At 40.3% G+C, this 18,865-nt stretch overlaps 1 protein-coding gene across 1 annotated transcript in view; it reads right to left on the reverse strand.

The window, feature by feature from the left end:
* GABRG3 (gamma-aminobutyric acid type A receptor subunit gamma3) overlaps window positions 1-18,865 on the reverse strand; it is a 597,918-nt gene that overhangs the window by 46,551 nt on the left and 532,502 nt on the right. The window contains exon 6 of the mRNA XM_057494689.1: window positions 4,114-4,251. Coding sequence (XP_057350672.1) covers window positions 4,114-4,251 — 138 coding nt within the window. The remainder of the gene's footprint in view (window positions 1-4,113; window positions 4,252-18,865) is intronic.

The raw sequence follows: 18,865 nt of genomic DNA on the forward strand, positions 1-18,865 counted from the left end.
GTATAATCAGTTAACAACAGAGACAATATGCCATTTATGGAATAGGACCAAAAAAACATAAACATAATAAACACACAAATTATATGGTAGATTAAACTAGCTAGTGAATGCTGAGAGTGCTATTAGGATTTTCAGGGTAGGATTCAATGAGAAGATGATTTCTGAGCACAGGCTTAAAGAACATAAGGGAGTTAGTCATTCAGAAACTCTGAGGACAGGCATCTGGGCAGAGAATGGCCCGTCAAAAGCCGTATGGTGAGAACATGTTTGATATGGTTGGAGCAGAGTCAGAGAGGGCACTTTGAGTGGGATGTGGTAGATAGATCATCAAGGGTAGATCGTGTAGAGCTTTGGAGGCCATGATAAAGACTGGCATTTGCTGTAAGCCAAAAAAGGGAGTCGTGGAAGGGTTTTGAACAAAGGAGTACTGACTTCAGTAATGACGAATCACTTTTGATGGACTGCGAGTGGTCAAAGCTAGAATCAAAGGGGCAAATCAGCAAACTAATGCTAAAACTGAGGAAAGAGACAATGGCGACACCGATCAGGATAGCAGCAGTGAGACTGGCAGGAGGCCATCATATTTAGAATACTTTGAAGATACAAACAGCATTTGCTGATACATTGGGTACGATGTATAAAAGAAAGGGAAGAGCCAATGATGATTCCAGAAGTTTTGGCCTGAATAAATGAAAAGATGAAGAAGCTACCATCTGATAGGGGAGCTACAGGTGGGATTCCCAGTGGGCATCAGTTTGGGGCATACTAAGTGGGAGCAGCCTCAGAGACATCCAGGAGGAGGCACTCAGCAAGCCGTTGCATCCAAATGGCTGTCATTTATGGGAAGTTCGGTCTGGGATGTAAGTCTGGGAGCCAACATCATGGACGTCAGGATGAGACACCTGCGGGAGTATTAACAGGAAACAGAGCCCCAGGTGAATGGGACGTGGAGAAGATGGAGCTCCGACACAAAGAGACGCAGACAGACGGCAGTGGGAGGAGAACCCAGGGCCCTGGGGGCTGAAGGAACAGAGGAGTGATAGGAAGAGAAGAAGGCTCAGCATGTGGAGGTCGCTGGTGGCCGCGCCAGCCGGGAGGAGAGAGAGTGAAAGTCAAGTCGCCTCTTCAGTCAAGTGGTGACAGCTTCCCAGTGCCACTAACTCGAGGTTACTCCAATATGCCTGTGTTAGTCTCCTAGGTTCTGAGCATTAGAATGTGGGCATCTTTGGGGGCCCTTAAGCTGCCCACCACAATGCTTAATTGCAGTGTGTCTGGAGCCCTGCCAGCAAGATTGTAAATAATCTTGTGAAGTCTTCCCTTCATTAACTTCTTCTTAATTACCCAGTTTGCATGTGTCATTTGTTGCCTGCTGGAGACTTGATGAAACTTTTTTTTTAAAGATTAGTGAAATAACAGCTTGTCTTTACATTTATGGTAGTACTGATCCAATAGAGAGTGAAAATGTGCGGTGTAAGCGAGAGGGAGATGTGCTGTGGGAGGAGGGGAAACAGTGCATAAGGATAAGCCGCGAGCGTCCCTGTGCAGCCCCATGGGGGAGCCGTGGCAGCAGGGGGCCAGCACCTGGGATAGTGGGGAGCAGCATTACCAGCTGAACACATGGAAGAAAGTGGAGCTTTCAGAGGCTGAGACCACAAACAAAATAGGAGCCAACCCTCTGGGAGAGCGGGAGTGGGACAGTAAACAGACTGGAGTGTGCACTGTCATGAAGGTAATATTCCTGAGCAGGTGAACGTTTGTTTTCCAGGGGAAGGTGAAAAATCCTAGATATTCTCTATGTGTAGCCCTCCAAAAGGCCATCATATATGAAAATATATAGAAGCATACCTCTGGGATAAACATTTCAAAGGGAGATGAGTAAGAAAAAGTGTTTAGAAAGACTCCTAGGGGAGGTGATAAAGGATAATGGGTTGAGAAGCATTGGACTGTGCAATATGATCTGATAACCTTCAAGCCCACTTGAATTTCATGGCCAACGACTTCAAATGAGACCATGATGTTGCATGGGTACAGTGCAGAGTGGAGAGAAGGCTGGGTTTAACTAGGGTTGGGTTTTGTGCAAGAAAAAGGGCAACAGGAGCTGAGGGACTGTGCAGAAGAGAGATCGTAATGACTGCTCAAGAACTGCCCACTGGGACATAGGGCCTAGAGCATTCTGGGCCTCTGCAGGCAGGCATGGGGGGAGTGGGACCACTGCGGATCCATGGGACGGTCACCAGTGACAGCCCATCAGTTACATCTCACTCCTGTTCAAACAGCATCTGATTTGTTGGAAGCAAGTGAGTTTGATTTTTGTTAAAATGTAACTTATTTCAGAATATGGTTTTTGCTTATTTTCTAAAGGAGAGATGGTGATTTATAAGATTCAACATGATGTGAAGTTTCATGTAAAAATAGGAGAAGCCAGATAAGAGCAGTAGATGGAACAATATTTCTAGCAATGCCGATAACATTCCTTGACATCACAGAAAGGTGGACTTGGCCATGAATGGACAAAGAATTTCAGGGAAACTGTCATTTCTCATTCATAAAGGACTGTCCTAAACATCACTTCTGTCTCCCACACAGTTTAGTGTAAGATGATATGTATTTGTTAGGCCGATGGGTAAGTTCCTGGTTTGTTCATTACTCTCTCATGTCTGCTGTGTTTTTCTAGTGAGGATGAATGCCCCTCATTGCCAATGAATGTTTTCTATACTTTTTTTTACCCACAGTAACACCTAGCTCAGTAATTGCTGGACTATTCCCTCGACCCCATAGCTCTCTCCATGTGCTACTGCCCCTGCTGGCATTTTCTTACCTCAAAACCTCTGGGCCAGTTGTGTTCAACTTCCATTTCCTTTCCCTTAGCATCCCAGGAAAGAAAAAGCAGTATGGACATTTGGCACTGAAATGCTAGAACAATTCTCCCAGGTTTGTGGTTATTCTCGTTTGGGCTGCCTCACACCTGAAAGGTCTGTTAGTGCATGCTAACCCTTCAGGGAGCAGAATTACATTTTTAATGTAGGTGACTCATAATGGGAAAAAACTTCCCTAAAAAATTTTTCTTCATGGTTCCCTCAGAGTTCATTTAAATAATTTATACATTAGTAGGTAAAACATTTCTTTTCATCCAATTACATGCTTTGTAATATGCATAGAATGGTCATTTAATAAAATCAAATTGATGGATAATTATTGTGCTCGAAATACTGAAAAATAAATTCAAAGGTTAAATTTAGAGTGAAGGAAAGGAAGAAGCTAGAAATTAAAACTCAAAGGATAGTTCACACCAAATTCTTTTATTTGTGGGTTCTCAATAATATTTGATTCTTATGTATGTGGAAAGTTGTAGAACTCTCACCATAAGTAAAATTGGTTTATACAAATATGGTCAGTAGTGGGGAGTCCAGGTTAGGTTTATACACATGTTGAAACATAGTTTTGATTCAAAATATAAGGCAATTCCATATATACAATGCAATAATCTTCAGTCATAAAAACGAATGAAATTTTGCCATTTGTGACAACACGGATGGCCTTAGAGGGTATTATGCTCAGTGCAATAAGTCAGACAGAGAAAGTCAAATACCATATGGCTTCACTTATGTGTGGTATCTAAAAAGCAAAACAAACAAAACAGAAAGAGACTCATAAACACAGAAAACAGTCTGTGATTGGAGTAGAGGAGGGTTTAGGGGAATGAACAATAAAAGGGGGAAATTAATGAGCATGTTTGATATCCTCACCTGGGTAGTAGCTACATGAGTGTATATACATGTCAAACTCCATGGAGCTGTATGCTAAGATTTGTGCATTTGGATGTATGTACCTCAACAAAATAAAAATAAATACAAATTAAAAATAAAACAAAATAAAATCTCATTGGATATTTGAAAAAAATATATATATATGGCAATTCTAATAATCTTCTTCCCATCATAATTAAAGTGTTTAATGTAATTTTCACGTTTGAACCAGCTGTTTTGCCTCAGACACCATTGAAGCATCATGGTTGCCCTAATATAATTAGTTAAAATGGACACATGAAGGAATTCTATGCTAAAAGTGAAAGGTCAGATTTTTAAGAGCTGTACTTCTTAAGTTAATTCCTACCTGCAGATGTTGTCACAATTTCTGTGGTGTTTCTTAGGCCCATGAAGTCAAACTGGTAGAGCCGCCAGGATTTCTGATCAGCTGCCTCAACTGAATTTTTTCTCCATCTGTAAATCATTTCTTCTTTGGGGTAGCCATCTAAAAACACAGAACAAATATTTACACTTGAAGATGTAGCTTTATAAGGTACTAATATCAAAATTATAATTTCGATCATTTAACAAATGTTAAAATTTTACCATATCTGTTCTAAAAAATTTCCTTAAAGACACAGACTCTAAAAATGAATTAGCAACCCAGAGAGCTCCTGCGGCAGGACTTCGTGATCAGCAAAGTGTTTCCAGCCGTTAGCCTGGCTGTGGTCTGTGAGGACACGGCGGGTAAAGAGCTATTGTCTTCATTTCCTCCACCTGGGAGGGCCACCACCTCACCGTTAGGCTGCAGGGAACCTTCAAAGGGTAGAGCTGCTGTCAGAGTGTCCCTAGATCCTGGATACCGAGGTCGGTCTGTGTACGTGGTCCACACCCATCACACCTTCCACCCTTCCCCAGAATGGCATATCCACTGAGGCTTCAGGATTCCAGAAGACACTGCCTCTCAGTCCTGCTTCCAGCATCAGTTTCCAGGTATGATCAGTGAACTTTTTACCTTTTACAGAGACCAGTGCTCATCTTGGTAATTATCCCAGGAAGCAAGATGCTCTCATGCATCTGCTGCCGTAACCTGCCCAGAGCCAGTGTCCTGGATCGGTGTCATGCCCCCCTCCTGCTGGTACTGTTACCAGGGTGCTGGGGGCTACCAGAGCCTGAGCCAGAGATCGGCCCAGTGCCTGCTTCTCTACTCCTGGATCCCCACTTCTGAACAGTGCTTGGGGCAGCACCATTAATTCCAGGCTAGAGCTCTCTGTCCTGGTCGGAGGGCTGACTTTGCACACTGGCTTTCTGTGGCACGCTCCTGTCTCCAAGCTCTGCAGCAGGCCTGCCCCACAGGTCATGCCCCCTACTCCCCAAGAGCATGTTGTCCCCCAATGCATAACAGTGTTGGTTTTATTAGCCCTTCCTTAGTCACGCAGACGCTGAAGGCAGGAGGAGTCTGTTAGGAGTAAATGTATGTACCACCCTCATAAATATAAAAAGCAATGCATTAATGCGTTAATTAATTAATTAATTAATTAAACACTGCAAAAATCAGTTTGCAAAACCCTTAAAGAAAATATGCCTTCTTGGTTATTTCCCGTTCTACCTATCATTGCTAGCTTGACTCACTCAAAGACTAACGTAGATGAAAGGGGTGCCACCTGCTTTCTGATCGTGGATCGCTCTGTGCCACTGTCAGCATGGCAGAGACACCTGCTCTCCCTGACTTGACAACGTTGATATCAAGGCAATAAGGCTCAGCTCCAGCATTTCTATCAACTAAACATTTTAATTGCCATTAGCCTCTGTTCTTTGTGCTTTATCTTCCAATTAGAGTGTCATAATTTAAAAAATCACTTTATGCTATAACATTGTTTTGTTAAACAGATTTATGAGATATAATTTACATATATAAAACTCACACATTTCACATGCATAGTTCAGTGCTTTTTACTATATTCTCTGAGGTGTAGCTGCCACCATAATCTATTTTTAGAATATTTCTTCACCCCAGAATAAAAGTCCAGCCCCATTAGCACTCACTCCCCACCCCCTTCATCAAGCACATCACTTGCCTCACCCTGCCTCACCCACCCACTAATATATCTTGTCTATATATTTGCCTATTCTGGACATTTCATATAAATGGAATCCTACATGTTATATTTTGAACTGACTTCCTTCATTTAGCATAATGTGTTCAAGTTTCACTCATATTGTAGCACATGTCAGCACCTCATTCCTATTTATTGCCCAGTAACACTCCACTATACGAACACACCATAGGTTTTTTTAACCAGTCATCAATTGGTAGACAGTTCGGTTGAGTCCACTTTTACACTATTAAGAATAATGCTGCATGAATGTTTGTGTGTGGGATTTTGTGTTGACATAAGTTTCCAGTTCTTTAGGATATACACTTAAGAGTGGAACTGTTGTCATAGGATAACTCTACATTCAAATTTTTTGAGGAAATGCCAGTGTTTTCAAAGTGGCTACACTTTAATATCCTACCAGCAATGAATGAGGGTTCCAGTTTCTCCACATCCCCTCCAACATTTGCTAGGGTCTGCCTTTTAATTGTAATAGTGGATGTGCAGCAGTATGTTAGTGTTTTAATTTGCATTTCCCTACTGACTGACACTGAATCTTTTCATGGGCATATTGACCATATGTGTATCTTCTTTAGTGAAGTGTCTGTTCAGATCTTTTTCTCATTTTTTATACTTGGTTATTTGTTTCCATATTGTTGAGTTTTAAGTTATTTGAGTATTTTGGGTACAAGCCCTTTATCAGATGTATGTTTTACGAATACTTTCTGTCATTCTTTGACTTGTCTTTTGATTCTCTCTCCTTCATGTTTGAAGGAGAGCTTTGCTATTATAGAATTATTGGTTAACAGTCTTTTTCCTTCAACATTTTGAAGATGTCATTTAATACCTTCTATCCTCCAAGGTTGCTGATGAAAAATCTGCTATTAAAAAAATTAAAACTTGCTTTTAAGGTATCTATTGTTTTTCTCTTGCTGCTTTAAATTTTTCTCTGTCTTTGACATTTGTCAATTTGACTATGATGTGTGTAAGTATGGTTTTCTTTTAGTTCATTGCAGTTTGTTGAGCTTCTTAGATATACAGATTGTTTTTGGTGAATTTTTTGGCTACTATTTTTTCAAATAATTTTGTCCCTGTTTCTCTGCTTTTTCAGCTCTGGGATTCCCAGTAAGTATATGTTGGTAATCTTCATGCGGTGCCGCAGGTGCATGATTTTCTATACATTTTTCTCCATTCATTTTTCATTTCCATTGCATAATCTCTAGTTGCTCTTCAAGTCTGCTGACCCTTTTTTCTGTCTGCTCAAATCTGTTGCTGTGGTTTGTGAATTTTTATTTCAGCTCTTGTATTTTTCAACTGCAGAATTTTTATTGGATTCTTTCTAATAATTTCTCTATCTTTTCACTGATATTCTCTATTTGATGAGACCTGTCACACTTGCCTTTAATTATTTGCACATGGTTTACTCTAGTTCTTTGAATTTATTTAAAACAGCTTAAATTCTGTGTCTAAGTGCACCCAACACGTGAGGTTCTTCAAGGGTGACTTCTACTGATGGCTTTTATTTCTGTGTCTCTGCAGGCTTTATAATTTTTGTTGGAAACTAGACATTTTCAATAATGTCTTGTAACAACTCCAGCATCAGAACCTTCTCTCCACTCCACGGTGCACTGATGTTTTGAGGTGTTTGGTTTTGTTGTTGTTCTTCTTCTTGCTGCTCATTTTCTTAGTGACTCTGCTGGACTAATTCTGTGAATCTGTATTTCTTATATGTACAGCCACTAAGTTCTCTGCTCATTTGTTTTTGCTTTTGCTTTTATATTTTTAAGCCTGGTCTCCTAGAATTCACTTTTGGTTAATTATGATTTAGTGGTCAGTCGATGATCAGTTGGAATGTTTTCTTAAATGCCTTGCCTGTATTTTTTCCTAACCTTGCCAAGGCGGTCTGTGTGTGAAGGCATGAATTCAAACTTCAAATAGTTTACAAGACAGTCTTAGCCTTAATTTCCAGCCTGCACAGGTCCTCAAGGTCAGAGGTGAATGACTGGACCATTTCCTCTTCCAGGTCATTCCTGGGCAAGCACACAGCTCTGCACATGTGCACAATGTTCTTAAAGACCTTCAGAAATTCACTGGAGTTTTCCAAAGTTCTCTGTGACTCTCTACTTCTCTAGGTCATGCTCTTAATTTTTTTTTTTCCTTTGGTTTGGGCTCTTTTTTGAACCACCTGCTATCACAACCTTAGACAGATGTAACATTGCCAGAATAATATTTTTTTTTCTATGATGCCCAAGGGATACTGCTTTTTTAAAAAATAGTTGAGCTGAGCTCTAAGTCAAGTCAAATAACAGCTTGACAGTGAGATTTTTCAAGTGCTCCTAGTTTTGATAAAATTTTGATGGTGTTCCTAGGATAGAGTTCTTGACAGAGCACCAAAGATGCCAGTCCTCCCCATTTACTGTGAGCCTGCAGGCCTTGCATAGCTACCAGGCCACTGGGCTGGTTGGGAGGCAGAGAGAATGGGAACAGGCCCTGGTTGACATGCACAGGCTCCATTTTCAATCTGAAGTTTAGAAGTTTCTCTTGGATGGGTAATTTTTACTCTTCACTGTGACTTTGGTTAATTCATATTCTGAAATGGTTGCCTGGTCAGTATTTTTACTGCTTTTGTGGAAGAGTGGTCAGTGAAGACCTCAATTCTAATAACAATAACTAACAAATGATCTATTTATTAGCACCAGTAGGTTTCATAGGATTTTTACCTACATGTTCCATTTAATATTATCCTGTTCTAGACTGACTTGAGTATTGGAAAGGTCAAACAGCTTGCTCAGTGCTATACACCCCAGCTTGGATGAGGTTGCTGAACAGACCCAGGTCTACACAGACTCAAGGCCTTTTTTCCGCTCCAGTCTATCTGGCCTCCTTTTGCAAACCTTGCATCCTTATTTCTAATTTACAGGGACTCCTTTTGTTTCCTCCTTTCCACAAAAGACTCAATACTAATGTTAATATATTTATATGCAACATTTTCTATAAAACATACTTACATTTAAATTAACCTTCATCTTCTAATGATGCATACAGTAACTTGAAAGAACAATGGTAGTTAGGATTTCAGAGACAGGATAAAGTGAGGAGAAAAATTTCAGTACCTCACTTAGCTACTGAATTCTCTTCCTGTAAGTCCTTTTTCTATTCATCCCTACCATCAGCCACCATCACTGGCATCATTATTTGACCAGAAGTGCAATGAGAGGGACTAGTTTTTCTTAGATTACTAAATACTAGAAAGACAACAGTAACACAATTTTGCATTTATGCATGACTAAGAGAACAGGAAGGTGAAAATTATCTGGGGCATACTATATGTTTAAGAAAGCAACTTAAAACTAGGAAGAGGACAAAGGAATTTATGAACTGTAGAAGCCATGTAGGAAAACCTATACTATACACCAGAATAATTTCCAAATGGGTGAGGGATCCAGATGTGGGGAAAGGAAATAGACAAACTACAGAAGTCTAAGATAAGGGAGTTGTGAGTGAATTCCTTTACAACTTTGGGTTTAGGAAAACTTTCCTAACAATGACTCAAAATCTAGAAGCAATTAAAAATATATTTATAGAATTGGCATCATGAAAAAGATTATTTAAAAATCAACATGGCAAAGGTTAAGAAGAGTAAAAATGACAAATGACAAATTGGGGAAAATATAGGTAACATATCACAGGAAAAGGGGTAATTACACTAACAAAGAATGACATATAAAAATGAGAAAAGATAAGACCCAAAATCCAATAGTAAAAATCTGTGACTAAACAGCAATAAAAATGGACCATAAATTGTTTGTAAAAAAGACACCAAGTCTCTCTCCTAATAGGAGAAAGGACTGGAAGATGCTGAAAATTGGTAAGTAAAAGGATAAAATGCATTTTTCTTTACTGCTCCTTATAGACTGAATTTCAGGCTAAATAAATATTGATTGGGGAAAGTTCTTTTCTGCAGAGAAACCACACCTCACCAATGCAGGAGGAATGATATAAGTAATAATGCCCCTCAGCAGCCCCTCCTGGATCTGGGACTCTGTCTTGGCTTCACTAAAGCGGGACAACCAGACATGATGTTCCTCTCGCTGGGATGCAATCACAATTGCACAGGACTGCCTGTGGAGTGTTTTTCCAAAAGAGGTGAAACCTAAGGCCATGGTGCCACCTACCAGTTTGCTGGAAATATGGGGAATACATGACACTGTGAGACTATGACCAGACAAATCTAGGATTTGTGGAAACCTGCCAGGCAAAATGGCCTACATTTATTGATTAAAAGAAACTTAAGAGAACTATCGACCGAATGCAATGTGTGGAAGACACACATTGATGGTAGACCTTGACGGTCCCTGATTTGAACAAGCTGGCAGTAGAAAAGGAACCTGGAGAAACTGACCATGTGTGGAGCCTCCCACTACAACACTAAGGGGTCAGCGTGAACCTGTTTGTGTGATCGTGACACCTCAGATCAGTAGAAGGGCATGGCTGTTAGAGGCACCTAGTAAAGTATTTATAAGAGAATCCATTTGAGTCTAAATTTACCTAAAGTATATTCTTTAACAAATATGGGAGGGGCACCAGAGTCAAAATAGCAAAAAGTTGACATTGGGCAACTGGTTCATGGAGTTTCATGCGCCTTTATCTATTAAAAAATAAACATGTTCAGACAGTGTTCAAACTAAAGCCCATATTTAGCTAATAAAAAAGAAGCCCAAAAAGGATTATCAAGATAAAAATAGATGAGCATGACAAAGTCAGCAGTACCAGCCGTCCTAAGCTCTGGACTCGGAAGGCCATTTACACATGCGAAGACTTTGATCCCATTAAGAAAAAGACTTTGAAGATCTCAGGCTCTTAATCATGAAATGCAAAGAATGTGGACAGGATTGCTACCTTCTGATGGTACTGAGGACTGAACACAACTATATTTTATGGACAGAATGCTTGTGTCCCCCGACCTGGAGTTCATATGTTGAAGTTCTGACCCCTAGCGCATTGGTATCTGGAGGCGGGACCTTTGGGACTTATGTAAGTCAAGAAGGACACAAAACAGGAGCCCTCATGTTGGGACTGACACCCCTTTAAAAAGAGACACAAGAGAGATGATCTCTCTCTTCACCACAGGGAGACATAGCAAGGTCTGCAGACCAGGAAGAAGGCCCTCACTGAACCGGAATTTGATACCACCTTGATCTTGGAATTCCAGCTTCCAGAAAAGTGAGAAACAGATTTTTTAAAAATTTATTTTGGTATCATTAATCTACAATTACATGAAGAACATTATGTTTACTAGGCTTCCCCCTTCACCAAGTCCCCTCCACATACCCCTCCACAGTCACTGTCCATCAGTGTAGTAAGATGCTGTAAAATCACTACTTGTCTTCTCTGTGTTGTAGAGTCTGCCCTGTACCCCCTTCACATTATACATGTTAATTGTAATGACCCCTTTCTTTTTCCCACCCTAATCCCTCCCTTCCAGCCCATCCTCCCCAGTCCCTTTCCCTTTGGTAACTGTTAGTCCATTCTTGGGTTCTATGATTCTGCTGTTGTTTTGTTCCTTCAGTTTTTCTTTGCTTTTATACTCCACATATGAGTGAAATCATTTGGTACTTGTCTTTCTCCACCTGGCTTATTTCACTGAGCATAATGCCCTCTAGCTCCATCCATGTTGTTGCAAATGGTAGGATTTGTTTTCTTCTTATGGCTGCACAATATTCCATTGTGTATATGTACCACATCTTCTTTATCCAGTCATCTACTGATGGACACTTAGGTTGCTTCCATTTCTTGGCTATTGTAAATAGTGCTGCAATAAACATAGGGGTGCATCTGTCTTTTTCAAACTGGAGTGCTGCATTCTTAGGGTAAATTTCTAGAAGTGGAATTCCTGGGTCAAATGGAAAGTCTATTTTAAGCGTTTTGAGGAACCTCCATACTGCTTTCCACAATGATTGAACTAATAAACATTCCCACCAACAGTGTAGGAGGGTTCCCCTTTCTCCACAACCTCGCCAACATTTGTTGTTGTTTGTCTTTTGGATGGTGGCGATCCTTACTGGTGTGAGGTGATATCTCATTGTGGTTTTAATTTGCGTTTCTCTGATGACAAGCGATGTGGAGCATCTTTTCATGTGTCTCTTGGCCATCTGAATTTCTTCTTTAAAGAACTGTCTATTCAGCTCCTCTGCCCATTTTTTAATTGGATAATTTGTTTTTTGTTTGTTGAGGTGCATGAGCTCTTTATATATTTTGGATGTCATCCCTTTATTGGATCTGTCATTTATGAATATATTCTCCCATACTGTAGGAAAACTTTTTGTTCTATTGATGGTGTCCTTTGCTGTACAGAAGCTTTTCAGCTTGATATAGTCCCACTTGTTCATTTTTGCTTTTGTTTCCCTTGCCCAGGGAGATATTTTCACGAAGAAGTTACTCATGATTATGTCCATGAGATTTTTTGCCTATGTTTTTTCTAAGAGTTTTATGGTTTCATGACTTACATTCAGGTCTTTGATCCATTTTGAATTTACTTTTGTGTATGGGGTTAGACAGTGATCCAGTTTCATTCTCTTACATGTAGCTGTCCAGTTTTGCCAGCACCATCTGTTGAAGAGACTGTCATTTCCCCATCGTATGTCCATGGCTCCTTTATCGTACATTAATTGACCATATATGTTTGGGTTAATGTTTGGAGTCTCTATTCTGTTCCACTGGACTGTGGCTCTGCTCTTGTGCAAGTACCAAATTGTCTTGATTACTGTGGCTTTGTAGTACAGCTTGAAGTTGGTGAGCGAGAACTTTATTCTTCCTTCTCAGGATTCCTTTGGCTATTCGGGGTCTTTGATGGTTCCATATGAATTTTTGAACTATTTGTTCCAGTTCATTGAAGAATGCTGTTGTTAATTTGATAGGGATTGCATCGAATCTGTATATTGCTTTGGGCAGGATGGCCATTTTGACAATATTAATTTTTCCTAGCCAGGAGCATGGGATGAGTTTCCATTTGTTAGTGTCCTCTTTAATTTCTCTTAAGAGTGTCTTGTAGTTTTCAGGGTATAAGTCTTTCACTTCCTTGGTTAGGTTTATTCTGAGGCATTTTATTCTTTTTGATGCCATTGTGAATGGAATTGTTTTCCTGATATCTCTTTCTATTAGTTCATTGTTAGTGTATAGGAAAGCCACAGATTTCTGTGTGTTAATTTTGTACCCTGCAACTTTGCTGAATTCCAATATTAGTTCAAGTAGTTTTAGAGTGGAGTCTTTAGGGTTCTTTATGTACAATATCATGTCATCTGCAAATAATGACAGTTTAACTTCTTCTTTACCAATCTGGATTCCTTGTATTTCTTTGTTTTGTCTAATTGCTGTGGCTAGGACCTCCAGTACTATGTTGAATAACAGTGGGGAGAGTGGGCATCCCTGTCTTGTTCACAAAGGAAAAGCTTTCAGCCTCTCGCTGTTCAGTATGATGTTAGCTGTGGGTTTATCATATATGGCCTTTATTATGTTGAGGTACTTGCCCTCTATGCCTATTTTATTGAGAGTTTTTATCATGAATGGATGTTGAATTTTGTCAAATACTTTTTCAGCATCTATGGAAATGATCATGTGGTTTTTGTCTTTTTTTTGTTCATGGGGTTGATGATGTTGATGGATTTTTAAATGTTGTACCATCCTTGCATCCCTGGGATGAATCCCACTTGTTCATGGTGTATGATCCTTTTGATGTAATTTTGAATTCAGTTTGCTAATATTTTGTTGAGTATTTTTGCATCTATGTTCATCAGGGATATTGGTCTGTAGCTTTCTTTTTGGTGGGGTCTTTCCCTGGTTTTGGTATTAGGGTGATGGCTTCATAGAGTGAGTTTGGGAGTATTCCCTCCTCTTCTATTTTTTGGAAAACGTTAAAGAGAATGGGTATTATGTCTTCTCTGTATGTCTGATAAAATTCCAAGGTAAATCCATCTGTCCTGGGGGTTTTGTTCTTGGGTAGTTTTTTGATTACCACTTCAATTTCGTTGCTGTTAACTGGTCTGTTTAGATTTTCTGTTTCTTTCTGGGTCAGTCTTGGAAGGTTGTATTTTGCTAGGAGGTTGTCCATTTCTCCAAAGTTTTCCAGCTTGTTAGCATATAGGTTTTCATAGTAGTCTCTAATAATTCTTTGTATTTCTGTGGGGTCTGTCATGATTTTTCCTTTCTCATTTCTGATTCTGTTGATGTGTGTTGATTCTCTTTTTCTCTTAATAAGTCTGGCTAGAGGCTTATCTATTTTGTTTATTTTCTTGAAGAACCAGCTCTTGGTTTCATTGATATTTGCTATTGTTTTATTCTTCTCAATTTTATTTATTTCTTCTCTGATCTTTATTATGTCCCTCCTTCTGCTGACCTTAGGCCTCATTTGTTCTTCTTTTTCCAATTTCGATAATTGTGACATTAGACTATGCATTTGGGATTGTTCTTCTTTCTTTAAATATGCCTGGATTGCTATATACTTTCCTCTTAAGACTGCTTTCACTGAGTCCCACAGAAGTTGGGGCTTTGTGTTGTTGTTGTTATTTGTTTCCATATATTGCTAGATCTCCATTTTAATTTGGTCGTTGATCCATTGATTATTTAGGAGCATGTTGTTAAGCCTCCATGTGTTAGTGAGCCTTTTTGCTTTCTTGGTACAGTTTATTTCTAGTTTTATACCTTTGTGGTCTAAAAAGTTGGTTGGTAGGATTTCAATTTTTTGGAATTTACTGAGGCTCTTTTTGTCGCCTAGTATGTGGTCTATTCTGGAGAATGTTCCATGTGCACTTGAGAAGAATGTGTATCCTGTTGCTTTTGGATGTAGAGTTCTATAGATGTCTATTAGGTCCATCTGTTCTAATGTGTTGTTCAATGCCTCTGTGTCCTTAGTTATTTTCTGTCTGGTGGATCTGTCCTTTGGAGTGAGTGGTGTGTTGCAGTCTCCTAAAATGAATGCATTGCATTCTATTTCCTCCTTTAATTCTGTTAGTATTTGTTTCACATATGCTGGTGCTCCTGTGTTGGGTGCATATATATTTACAATGGCTATATCCGCTTGTTGGACTGACCCCTTTATCATTATGTAATGTCCTTCTTTATCTCTTGATACTTTCTTTGTTTTGAAGACTATTTTGTCTGATACTAGTACTGCAACATCTGCTTTTTTCTCCCTGTTGTTTGCATGAAATATCTTTTCCAATCCCTTGGCTTTTAGTCTGTGCATGTCTTTGGGTTTGAGGTGAGTCTCTTGTAAGCAGCACATAGATGGGTCTTGCTTTTTTATCCATTCTGTTACTCTGTGTCTTTTGATTGGTGTATTTAGTCCATTTACATTTAGGGTAATTATTGAAAGATATGTACTTATTTCCATTGCGGGCTTTAGATTCGTGGTTACCAACCAAAGGTTCAAGCTTCTTTACTATCTTACTGTCTCACTTAACTCGCTTATTGAGCTATTATAAACACTCTCTGATGATTCTTTATTTCTCTCCCTTCTTATTCCTCCTCCTCCATTCTTTATATGTTGGGTGTTTTATTCTGTGCTCTTTTGTGTTTCCTTTAACTGCTTTTGTGGGTAGTTGATTTTATTTTTTGCCTTTAGTTCATATTTGGTTGGTCTGCTTTCTTTGCTGTGATTTTATTTTCTCTGGTGACATCTATTTAGCCTTAGGAGTGCTTCCATCTAGAGCAGGCCCTCTAAAATACCCTGTAGAGGTGGTTTGTGGGAGGCAAATTCCCTCAACTTTTGCTTGTCTGGGTATTGTTTAATCTCTCCTTCATATTTAAATGATAATCCTGCTAGATACAGTATTCTTGGTTCAAGGCCCTTCTGTTTCATTGCATTAAATATGTCATGCCATTCTCTTCTGGCCTGTAAGGTTTCTGTTGAGAAGTCTGATGATAGCCTGATGGGTTTTCATTTGTAGGTGACCTTTTTTCTCTCTCTAGCTGCCTTTAATACTCTGTCCTTGTCCTTGATCTTTGCCATTTTAATTATTACGTGTCTTGGTGTTGTCCTCCTTGGGTCCCTTGTGTTGGGAGTTCTGTGTACCTCTGTGGTCTGAGAGACTATTTCCTCCCCAAGTTTGGGGAAGTTTTCAGCAATTATACACTTTCTATCCCTTTTTCTGTCTGTTCTTCTTCTGTTACCCCTATAATGTGGATATTGTTCCTTTTGGATTGGTCACACGGTTCTCTTAATATTGTTTCATTCCTGGAGATCCTTTTATCTCTCTGCATCAGCTTCTATGCGTTCCTGTTCTCTGGTTTCTATTCCATTAATGGCCTCTTGCATCTCATCCAGTCTTCTTTATAGTCCTTCCAGAGGTTGTTTTATTTCTGTATTCTCCCTCCCTACTTTGTCAGTTAGCTCTTGCATTTTCCTCTGCAGCTCCATCAGCATGGTTATGACCTTTATTTTGAATTCTTTTTCAGGAAGATTTGTTAGATCTATTTCCCCAGGTTCCCTCTCAGGGGAGGATGTCTGTGTGATTCTGGTCTGAATCAAATTTTTCTGCCTTTTTATGGCAATAAAGGTAGCTGTGGGGAGTTGGCACACGTGTCATCTGGGAGAACATCCCTTCTTGCTAGTTGTGGCCTTCCTGTCTTGTGAGAATGGTGACCTCTAGTGGCTTGTGCTGGGCAGCTGCACGCAGATGGCGTCACTGATTCTTGCCCAGCCGCTGTGGAGCTCCGTGCAGTTGCTGTGGGCGTGGCTGGTCTCAGGCTGCTGCTCCAATATGGCGGAGCTGCGCTGGAGGGGGGATTGGCAGGAGGCTGTTTATCATCTGAGGGGCCTCCATGCTACACTGCCACCCAGGGGTTTAGGGCGCCTGGAGTTCGCCGGGATTCCCAGCTTCTGGGCTGAGTGCGCCAGGACTCTTCCGTGCAGCTGTGGGGTCCCTGTCCCTTTAAGACTTTCAAAAAGCACTTGCTTTTCTTTTGTCCCAGGGGTGCCAGCTGTGGGGAACTCGCTTGCAGATTTTGCTGTCCCGTTTCCCTAGTATCCAGCACACCATGCGCTGTGTGTCTGCGCTCCCAGTGCTGATGGCGGGGGCTGGGTGTTCGGCAGCCCTGGGCTCCGTCTCCCTCCCGCTCAGTCTCCTCTCTTCCTGCCGGGAGCTGGGGGAGGGGCGCTCGGGTCCCGCGGGGCCGCAGCTTGTATCTTACCCCCTTTACAAGGCGCTGGGCTCTCGCAGGTGTAGATGTAGCCGGGCTGCTGTCCTGTATCTTCTGGTCTCTCTTTTAAGAATAGTTGTATTTGTTGTATTTTCAAAAATATATGTTTTTGGGAGAATATTTCTGCTACTCTACTCATGCCACCATCTTGACTCCTCCCCCCAGATGTTTGTTTTTGAAGCCCTCTAGTCTATGGAATTTTTATATAGCAGGCAAACTAAAACATTATGTAAAGTGCTTAGCCTTGTTAATTACTGACTTAATGTTAACTGTGATTTTTTTATTGTGGTGCCAGAAAAAAAATTTACATCCCTCCCTCAAAATACTACATTGAAGAATTCTTCCCTCTTTGAACCGAGCTCTCTGGAAGGCTCTCTTTGGCAGGTTCCAGTCCTTGGAGGCTAAAAGCAGGCAGGTAGGGTGGCTCAGTGAGTAGCAAGCTATGCCACAACCAAAACGATTGTCCTTGGGCGATCTCCAAGGACCCCCTTCACATCCCTCTGGGTCCCTCTTCTCCCTGCATTCAGCTCAGGATACAATACATTGGGAGATAGTAGCCTTAAATATATATATACACTCTGTGTAGCCTTTTGCATCAAGAAAAGTGGAATTCATTTTCAAAAGATGAAAGTTAGGTGGTAGCTCCCTTGTCTGTTACATTTGACCTACTTTGAGAAATGTTTACAAGGAAAAGCAGACAGCATTGATTTAGAAGTTGCAATATGAAGCTGTTTCCAATTTTGTTTTTGTTTCTATGCAAGGAAAAATAAATTCCACCTTGATAATTGTGATGAATTTCTTGACTGTGGTTGTTAAAAGTGCCCAAGTATAATAGTACTCTCCCTGCTGCCGGGAAAAGTATTATTTTCCCAGTGCAAATGTCACAAAAATACCCCAGAGATTGCGAACAGCCTTGGGCAGCAACAGTACATTCACTGCTGTTGGAGTAGAAGACCGAGGAGATTAAGAGATATTGTAGGGTTTACTGTCAGCTCACAAAACCCTTGTCCACTGTTCAGAAGTCAAGTTAGTTTCTTCAAAATTCTCTGTTCAAAGATTTCTCAACTCAGTGTAGTCTAGCATTCTATAGCTCTTTGTTTTTAAATAAGAATTGGAGCTTGTAGGTTATTGTTTCAACACATTGTTTACCTGGCTTCTAGATATGAGAAAAGCCACTCGATCTCTTGGGGCCTTATCTTTTTAAATATGGTAGAATGTACTATATGCTGTTGTTAAAACCGTGGGCCTTTGGAATCACTTTAGTGGGTCATCTCCAGGAATATAAATGAAATACAATAGCATTCTATGTTATAGCATTCTACTATGCGTTTTATAGACCATATCAGAAGGCATTGTCTACAACCCCAGTAAATGGTATTTTGTGTCATTTTTTAGGCTGTGCATATATATGCATATATCCTGAATCTGAATGGGCCTTGGGAGACTTGCTGTGAAAGCTGGAAAGCTACCATCCAGAGGTGAATCTGAGAATTCAGTGCTTTCAGGGGTGGGGAAGGTACACAAGAGAGGCCATGGGGAAACTGGCCAGAGTGTCCGGGATCTGCAAACACCCAGCCCTATTCAAAACACTGATCCTGAAAGAATCTGCTCAGACTCACCCAAATATTGTGGCCCTTCAAAAACACACACAACTATGAAATCTAGTATAAACTCTCCTGGTATCTAACTGTTGACAAATAAGTCATTCTTTTTTAAAGAAGCGAAGTATGTCTATGGGATGGGTGTTACACTGCAGGGCATCAGTGAGCACACGGTAAAGGTTTTCAAATTGTGTTTCCTTTGGGAAACAGCAGTCAGACTGGTGGG

Source organism: Manis pentadactyla, chromosome 18 (assembly GCF_030020395.1).
Source record: "Manis pentadactyla isolate mManPen7 chromosome 18, mManPen7.hap1, whole genome shotgun sequence".
Lineage (NCBI taxonomy): Eukaryota > Metazoa > Chordata > Mammalia > Pholidota > Manidae > Manis > Manis pentadactyla.